Source organism: Tenrec ecaudatus, chromosome 2 (genome assembly GCF_050624435.1).
Source record: "Tenrec ecaudatus isolate mTenEca1 chromosome 2, mTenEca1.hap1, whole genome shotgun sequence".
In the NCBI taxonomy this organism is placed as follows: Eukaryota; Metazoa; Chordata; class Mammalia; order Afrosoricida; family Tenrecidae; genus Tenrec; species Tenrec ecaudatus.
In genome coordinates, this window is record NC_134531.1 from 197,548,389 (window position 1) to 197,558,065 (window position 9,677).

The 9,677-nt window shown below is 39.2% G+C and overlaps 1 protein-coding gene and 1 non-coding gene across 2 annotated transcripts; both read left to right on the forward strand.

The window, feature by feature from the left end:
• Window positions 1-6,497: 6,497 nt before the first annotated feature.
• LOC142441799 (U1 spliceosomal RNA) lies at window positions 6,498-6,654 on the forward strand. Its single transcript, XR_012783132.1, has one exon. It is a non-coding gene; the product is annotated as a U1 spliceosomal RNA (small nuclear RNA).
• Window positions 6,655-8,127: 1,473 nt separating this feature from the next.
• LOC142440310 (olfactory receptor 2T29-like) lies at window positions 8,128-9,075 on the forward strand. Its single transcript, XM_075542783.1, has one exon. The coding sequence runs from the start codon at window positions 8,128-8,130 to the stop codon at window positions 9,073-9,075; it is 948 nt and encodes a 315-aa protein (XP_075398898.1).
• Window positions 9,076-9,677: the final 602 nt, after the last annotated feature.

Genomic DNA, 9,677 nt, shown 5'->3' on the forward strand with positions numbered 1-9,677 from the left:
AAGAGCACATCTTTCTCCCACATACAAATGAGTTTTCACCACCAACCTTTTAATTCGTGTGCCACTGAACCCCAATAAAATGATGTTTTAAAAATCTTAGTCTTCTCACAGTACCCTTTGAAAACTTCTACTCAGCTATTTTATTTCATCCTTTCTTTTTTGTTTTGTTGTTTAAGTATAACAATTAAAAATAATTTTATTGGGGCATAAACCATATATCATAGTATTGTAAGTCCAACCATGTAAAGAAGAGTTGGACAATTATTATCACCACAATCCATTTCAGAACATTGAACAATTATTTCCTGTACTACGTGTTATTAACTCCCCTTTCCCTCTAAGCTCCCCTGCCCTAACCACAGGAACCCATTATCAATTTAGTCTTTTCTTTTACCACAACTACTCTACATTTGAGAGCAAACTTCAGTCTCCTCTCACTTCTCGTGGGCTTTTCATTCTTTCCCATCTTTTTCACAGCTGTTTAGTTTCTTCATGTGTCGTATGTTTGGTTTCTTCACCTGTGATGTCTTTCTTGCCAGCCCTCAATCTGTCGTGTCTTTAATCATTAGTGTTCAATGCATCGAATCCGTTGTTTGAGATGGTCTTTAAATTCAGGTTGCATATACTCTTGGTTGTACTTTGGTTCACGTTGACTTGTTTGAATTGCCTTCCTCTGCGTATTGAACTGGTACTAATAATCTACGATCTGTGCCATATCTGACCCTGGTTAATCTCTGATGACATTTACCTTCTATCTTTCCACAAATATAATTGTTTTGATGCCTGTGTATTTCAATGGCAAAATCAACATGTATAGTCAACATTTGTGAATATATATATATATATATATGAGAGATAGGAGACAGAAAGCTCTAAGCAGATAGAAGAAAAAAAGTCCCAGCTGGAAACTTTGGAAGTGGCAGGAAGTCTGGAGGGATAGTTTCAACAGCCTAGGATAATTTTAAATCAGCAGGCAACATACCTCTAGGCTGATTTTAAACTAAAAAATCAGCAGATCTCATGACTCTCTTTGGTGACCCATTACCTGTTTACTACTTTGTCCTTATTCATGCAAGACCCCAGCATGGACAGAACATAATGAGGTTAATGATTGAATCTGAGCAATGTGACCAGACCCAGGATTGGTCCATTCATAACTGGCGACCCAGCCCCAGCATCTGATACAAGCCTCTAGACACTCAAAGCTCTTCCTGCTGTGCTGGGTGCTTTTCTTTCCTTTCTGAATAAACTTTGCTTCTCCTAGCCATTTGTGGTCTGTGACTCTGTCCTTTGGTTATCCTAACGAAGGACCCTGGACACTCCAAAGCAGGTACAGCACTAGGAAGCTACCACCTTACAGCCATCAAATGAATTTTCACTCAATGTAACCATCTAAGAGAAAATAGAGCTCCTCCTTAGGGTTTCTGAGATTTACAATCTCAGTAACTGCTGAATTTGTAGATTGTAGTCTAACACTAATCCACTATGACACGAGGGGCCTTTTCTTATGACTGATCTTGCAAAACTTTACTATGAGATCTCCAGTGTCATAACTATATCATCAAAACCATGTTTTCCAACTGCTGAGCTTTTTTCTTTGTTTCCAGTGTTCACATTCCAATCACTAGTAATTGTCAATACAGATTTGTATTTGGGTTTTTTTTCTTGCTGTTTATTGTAAGCTAAATGAAGTTTACAAGAAGATCATCATGTTTACATCCAACAATTCACGCATATTGTCTCTGAGCTCTTCCATGGCAAGCCTCTCCATGGACTGTTGCTTTTCCCACTTCCTCCTAGTGTTTGCTCTTTCCATTCCTCCCTCTTTCTTTATCCTCCGCACATGATCCTTCAGTGAATGCTGCCTTTGGATCTTAAGTTCGGCACTAACCAATAAACATGTTGGTGCGTCAAATGTTAGACTTGTTCTGAGTATATTTTTCCAGTTGATTCCAAAAATAGTACCAGTTTCCACCTATCAGCTCTAGTTTTTAGATACACAACATAAGTCATATCACACTCTTCACTCTGCTGCCCCATGGAAGTAAGGATATTTGTTGTAGTGTCAGCTTTGCTGAGCTAAAGGGAGTGTATGTTGGCTTCATTTAAAGTAGTTTGTGCTCTACTAAGAATTTGGATCAAGTTAGACTTCACATGATGCATCTTGATCCAAAGATATAGTTAGTGCAAATTACATGAACTTAGAATCTTTTCCAATTATTAGTTCACCTTTATTAGAAACCTAATGGCAGGCAGTTACAATTTGTAATATTAAAAAGGGGAAGAAATAGAAGTTCTTATGCAATAAATAAGTACCCCTGCTGGTGCAGTGGGTTATGCATTTGACTGCTAACCACAAGGTCAGTTATTCAAGCCTATTAATCACTCTGCAAGAGGAAGATGAGACTTTCTACTCCCGTGGTGGTTTACGGCCTCACCAACCAACAAGAGAGGCTCCATTCCATCTTAAAGGGTCACTATGGTCATAATCAATTGAAAGGTAGTGAGTTTTGTATAATAAATGTAGGTGTAAATTTTCTGAAACCAAAAATAAGTTTGTTATCGTTGAAACGTCCTTATTAAAATTAAAACGATATTCTTTTATAATGTGGCACAACCTCACTGCCTGACCACAGAAGCTCTTAAAACTTATAAAGATACTGGGGCTCAACCTCACCTCTAAAACATTTAACATGAATTATACATTGACTTCTGTATATTCAAATGTGCCCTGAAATCCTTACGGAATAATTTGAAGAAGAAAAATATAGATCTTCAAATTATTTATGAAAGTTACTATGAAAACTCAGAGGGCAGTTGTAGCCTGTCCTTCAGGGTTGCTGGGCATCACCATCTGCTTGGTGGCAGTGCGTGTCTCTGTCTCAGGGAACTGGGAGAGAACAACAGGGGCACCTTCTATGACTTCACATGAGCTTTCAAGACCCCCGTCACTACTGGCAATGGTAGGAGTTAGGACACTGTCATGTGAACTGTTTTATACTCATTGACCATGGCAGCCCTGAGACTATGCCCTTGATCCTGCAGGCCCATTAACGCATTCCTTTTAAATATTTTGCTATATCTAAGATTTTTCATAACATTGCCCCCTGTTCCTCCACCACATGCATGGATCTATTTGTAGTAATGTAAAGTATCCAAATACACTGTTCAGTCTGCTTTTTTTACCCAAGCATCTATCTAAAGATCACCACTATTGCAGGATTGTGTATGTGACATTATTTGCTTCTATTTTCTTTAAATTCTTACAAACTTCCCTGCCTCTATCATTTTTCCTAATCTCCATCTTATTGTACATTGCCTTCCACTTCACCCAACTTAACTACTGTCTACCTTTGAGCACATGACTTCCCTTCCCATCCCGTTCCTGGTAAGCACCAATTAATCTTCCTTGTCTTTCTGTAGTTGACTAATTTTACTTAACATAATGTTCTCCAGGTTTATTCATGTTACGTGTTTTGAAGATTCATTGTTAATCTTTAATATTGCATATTATTCTACTGTGTGTATGGACCAAGTTTATTTCTCCATTCATCCCTGGACATTATCCCTAATGGGCATTATCAATACACAGTGACTGCTCGTTTGATCAAGTTTACCATGTAGACATTAGTAAAAACTTCATTTTTTCAACTTTGTTATTAGTATTTGGTACATAAATTTGAATAATATTCATATTATTTACCTTATAGCCATAGAAATACTATCCAATAACTAACGGTGTCATACCTCAAGCTAGATCTTGAAATGTTCTTTTCATGGTTAAGTTAGAATAAATCAATATTAGCTATTTGTGCTACATTTATCTTCTGATGATGCAACAATTATATATTAGGTCAAGTATGTTGTTCACATATACACATACATCATTTACTATATCCTCCACAACAGCCCTGTGAGGAAGACCTGTGATAATTTATAATTCATATATGAAGAACCAGAAACTCCGGAAGTATAACCATATGGCCATAGTCTCACAGTAAGTAAAACTCCAGTGTGGGTTCAAGCCTAGCTTTCTTCAGCCACCACACCGCTGAACAGCAGGCCTGAGTGTGACTTTCTCCCCGCTGAATTTCAGCTTGGCCTTTTGACACTTCTCAAAGCTGGCTTGAGCCAGCACACTCCCCAGAGAACCCACATTGTCTCTCACTTGGCAGTCGTGTATATTTATTCTGTGCTTCGTCTTTACTATCAGAGATACTCTGGTCTAAGGTGAACTGGCAGTGTCAACATTGCCAAGATCATGAGCAGTAGAGGTTTTTCATGACACACAGAGCCTAATCCCTCACTTGATGAGCTCCAGAAAACAAAAGGAAGTGTAGACAAATCAGACTCGTACCCACGAGCTAACAAGACCGGACTGACACCCAATGACAAGGTACTGAGAGGCAATAGCCATTGTTTCCAGACTCATGCTCAGGCGTACATGAGTTTGAAAAATTCCCTACTGCTCTGTATTCATTGTGGGTTTTTGAGGTTATTATATTTGTGTGCAGTCATGTCATTTTTTACTTCCAGCAACAAAGCAGAATTTCCCACAGACGTTCTTAACTCTGAGAGAAGACACCCAGGTCCTTTCTCCCACTGACCTTCTGCTAACCACTGCGTATCACCAGGACTCCTTTCAATTTGGTAATGTCCTCCAAGTGATTTAGATACAAGCATCCACATCTCTGTTACAAACATCATTGGGAGTGGAGAAAATGAATGATAATTAAGTGGATGCTCAGATCCCATGGACAGATTATATTTGATCATTATAGAAAGATCATCTGTCTTATCCACATAACATGCTCACACACACAGTTCATAATGGTGCTGAAATGTTCAGATTCTAGTCAATATCAAGTACTAGTACTAGTCAAATGGAGCAAAAAAAAAGAGCAAATTGTGTGTAAACATAGATTAACTCTTTGCTTCCTCCAGATGGGTTGTAGAGAAATTGTTGGTATTATCTAGACTCTGGAAAGAGGGTCTAGCCAAGCCAAGATTCAAAATTAAGCATCTCTGATTATTCTATAAGAGTCAGAGTATTTTAAATGTTGACGGTATATTTATATTCAGTAAGTTATGCTCAATTAATATTTGAACTTTTAAATCCAACATATACTTACAGAGACCAATAATGTTCCAGGTCAACAGTACATAAAATTCTCTTCCCACTTACTCTTCTGTGAGTGAACTGAGCTCATTTGCTCTGCTTGACACATGGAAAATATCTCTGAAAATCACTCTTTTCAATCTTCACACTGACAAATCTTACAGTGAGTGGCCACCAGTTCCAGAGTTGGAATAGTTGAAGTCTCCATTTGCACTAGCCACCTTCAGGCCATACAAAGTCTTGTATCTTCTAGCTGAGTTGCAAGACCTCAGGTGTTTGCAGTGGATACAAGCTGGAGTTGAGAACAGAGATTAACATAGCCCTGGGAATTTCAGTAGCACTTGCCAACATGCAAACGGTTTCTTAAGTGTAAAACATCTGAGTAAGAAACAGGTACATAGGATCAAAGTGATTTTTATAATAATATATTTGGTTCAGAGCCCATGGTCTCTGTTCTCTCTTTTACTCACTCTCTCCAGACACATTGAATTTGCATGCTCCCTTATCATTTTCCCACTCAGTTGTTCAATAACCACAGACTGGATACTGTTATATGTCACCCTCTGAGTGCCAAGGACACAGTGGTAAACCAATTCTTTGCTCATGTGGAACCTACATTCTTATGGGCAAGACAGACAATAGGCATATTTACATGCAAATGTATGTTTCATATGATTTCAGGTCATGCTAAAGAGTGTGAAGGAACATAAAACAGAGGTGAGTGCATGAAGACTGCTAACAGTAGTGGTGAAGGAAGGATGCCAAAGACAGACCATTAAAGAAGAGAGTGGAACAATGTGATTTCTCTTTCCTCACACCCCTTCACTGGTGACTCTATTGCTGCTGGTCTTTGTTCCACATTTCCTTCTTACACTTTATTATCTCACCTTCTCTTTTCCTCAACATCCTTCCACATAATTGGCAGCAATTTAAAATTAAATTACGCATTTATTTTACTCAATTTAATAATTGTTGTACTTCTTATAATTTATATTTAAAGACAATTAGTATTTATCTTAAAGGCAAAGCAATTAAAATATCAAGACACCAACAAAAAAGCTTTAAAAGGTTCATTTTGTGCTTATTTATTCCTCATTGTTTTGGGTTGGACAGTTCACTCTTTTTAGAATACAGGTTGTTTTGCTTCATTTGTTTCTTTCTAGGACTAGCCAAGCCCACTTCAATGAGTAAGTGTGAATAATCTGGAAAAATCACATTTAAAAATTTCATCATTAAGTTTAGAATTTCTAAAATAAAAATAACAATCACATTTAACTTATAAATTCCTGAGCAAAATCCACCTTTTGTCAAATACTGAAATTCAGTAAGTTTAACTCAACATTTCCAAAATAATGTTCCTGTAAAAATAAAAGATCCAATACTTGCCTGGCAGGGGAGAGCCCATGATCACTTTGATGGCTTTCCCAGGGCGAGGCTTACGGATAGCACTCCAGATGTGCTAACACCTGTAATTTCCCCAAATGTGGGAAGCTCGACTGCATAATTCGTGATAGCACTGTGTTCACGTTAACAACAACAAAAATAATAAATAGCTAATAAAAGATTCAGAGTATTAATTAGTGTGGTGGGGAGAAACAAGCTTCATTTCAAGCAGTAGAGAATTCTGGCTTTAAAACATAGAGGATTTTTTAAGTACCAGATTTTTCAGAATCTTTAATATGTTAAATAATTGCAAGGATTTAGTAGAGTAAGCATTGTTTTACAAATCTGTAGCAAAATATCCTGCAGAATGCCTTCTTCAATAGTTCTTTTCTGTCTTAATTGCTCCAATTACATTCCTCCAAGGTGCTCAGAGAAAAGGGTGACAGCTGAATATTCAATACCATGTATCTAGTTTACAGCTAAAGACTGAACAATCAGAATCTTATAGATATTTGGTGCTCTGTTTTTTTTAATGCAGATTACTCAATAACCTATTTTTTCATGTTGGTTTTTCATCACTGCTATTTGTAATTGCTCTATGAGTTACAAATTCTCAAGAACCATATTTCTGAAAAGACATGGTAACAACACGGGGAGGACATTGGGGGTCCCGTGGGAGAATCCCCATCTTCCGTGCATTAGACGTAGCTGTCATCCCGGGCAAGTGCAGGTCATGTGCAGCCACCACCCATCTGTCAGTGGTGGCTGTGTGTTGCAATGATGCTGAACAGATCTCAGTGAGCTTCCAGACAAAGCGGAATAAGAATAAAATCTTGATGATCTTCTTCCAAATACCTTTCGGTGAAAGCCCTATGGACAACAATGATCGGCCCCACAATCAGGCACGAGGAGGGCACAAATCATGGCAGCCTTTGTGCTAGTAGGCGTGTGGTCACCATGAGTCCGGGGCTGACCGTGTGACAGCTATCAAAGAGCAAAAAAATAATTTCTACTAAGGTTCTACAAATAAAGATATTCCTAATTCTACACCTATTCCCTTTTAGTGCCATAAATCTTTCTCCTAAATTACTCTTGCATCATCCCTAAGGAATTATTTAATGACATATCAAAGAAAAAATAAACCAACACATAAGATGAAGTGATAAGGAATATTAAAGAAAGATTCACTCCAGTTGGTTTATTTTGCAGGGAAGAAAGTAACAAGATGGCAGCTTTGGTAGAACTAATCAGGTCCAAATTGATGTCTACTACCCAAAAACTGACACTGCAATTTCCAAAACCAAAACTGTAAAGTCTCCGATGAATCTACTTTGACGACTGTATCATGTGGGCCATAAGAGCCAGTGCAAGTCACCTTCAGGGCCCTGAGGAATATGGTCCTAAATTCGCACACACGGTTGCTCCTATGAGTCCCCTAACAATGGATCTAGAAACCATGCCATGAAGCTTTCCAAATATGTTGAAAACTTTGGAATCACTTAATTAGTAAATATTAAGTTTGAGAAAGTGATTTATAGCAGTGATGCATTTCTAGGGAAAGTAAGGAGTTCTAGTTCTTGTTTCCTTCTGCAGTGCCCCTCCAGTTACAGCCAGTAACCTGAGCTATGGGGCGGAGAAACTTTTCCGCCAGCCCAGACTTCACTCTGCTAGGCCTCTTCGCTGACTCCCAGCATCCTGGTTTCCTTGTTGCCCTTGTCCTCCTGATTCTCATGGTGGCCCTCACTGGGAACTCCATCCTGATCTTGCTGATCTGGGCTGGTACCCACCTGCACACCCCCATGTACTTCCTGCTCAGCCAGCTCTCCCTCATGGACCTGACGCTCATCTCCACCACGGTCCCCAAGGTGGCGGCTGACTTCTTCTCAGGACACAGAAGCATCTCTCGCGTTGGCTGTGGAGTCCAGATCTTCCTTTACCTGATGCTGGGAGTTGCCCAGTGTGTTCTCCTGACCCTCATGGCCTTCGACCGATACTTGGCCATCTGTAACCCCCTGAGATACCCAGTCTTCATGACCCCCAGGGTCTGTCTGCAAATGGCTGCCAGCTCCTGGGCTGCAGGGGTTCTTGTCACTCTAATGCACACCATGTATGCCATGCACTTTTCTACCTGTGACTCCAGGAAGATTCACCATTTTTTTTGTGAAGTCATGGCTCTTCTGAAGCTGTCTTGTGAGGACACTTCCACGTATGAGAAAGTAATATTGGTGTCAGGCATTGTTTTTCTTCTTATTCCTTTTGGGCTCATCCTGACTTCCTACATCCTCATCTTCCTCACTGTTCGCCACATGAACTCCCCTGAGGGCAAGAACAAAGCTCTGGCCACCTGCTCCTCTCACCTCGGTGTGGTAAGCCTCTACTTTGGTCCAGCCATGATTATCTACATGACCCCAGGCTCCTCTCTTCCTCCAGAGGTAGAGCAGCATCTCTTTGTTTTTGATGTTCTCATAACTCCTACGTTGAACCCCTTAATTTATAGTCTGAGAAATAAGGAGGTGATAGGGGCCTTGAAGAAAGTTTTGGGGAGACAGTTGATAATTAAACAGAAAAGGTGATAGACATTTGCTTTTTTTAAAAAAACCCTAATTTTTGTATTGTTTTCCCACTAATGTTAACGCTAGTAACAAAAATTAAAATTTGCACTTCTTTTTCTCCACCTCAAAACAAAAAATTATATATTTTTCCTTTTCTTTTTTTTAATTTTCCAATAATGCGAAGTATACCTCAAATGGGGTATAAAATTTAAAATAATACTCACTGTGAATGTTAGCCACAGGTTTGCATAAATAATATAAATTTTAACACATCATATGGAGCATCGATGTAGTAAAACCATGGTTGTCTGCCTACCAACAATTCAGCAATCTTCGTACAGTTGTCGTTTGCTTCCTCAGAAACCATGAATTTTCAGTCTTAAGTCATCAGGTTCAAGTGTGTCTGAGGTAAAGCCCAGTTCACCTGTGGGTTTACAGAATCAGATTTCACTGAAGCAGACTCTGGAGCGTGCTATGCACCTTGAAGATGCAGCATTCACTGCACCAGTGTTCCACGGCACCTTGCCTGGATCCTCAAGGAGCACCAAAAAGGCCAGGTTCTCCATATTTGCCCTCAGGAAAGGCACACAGAAGATATGAATATGCTGTAGCAAAGGGAGGTG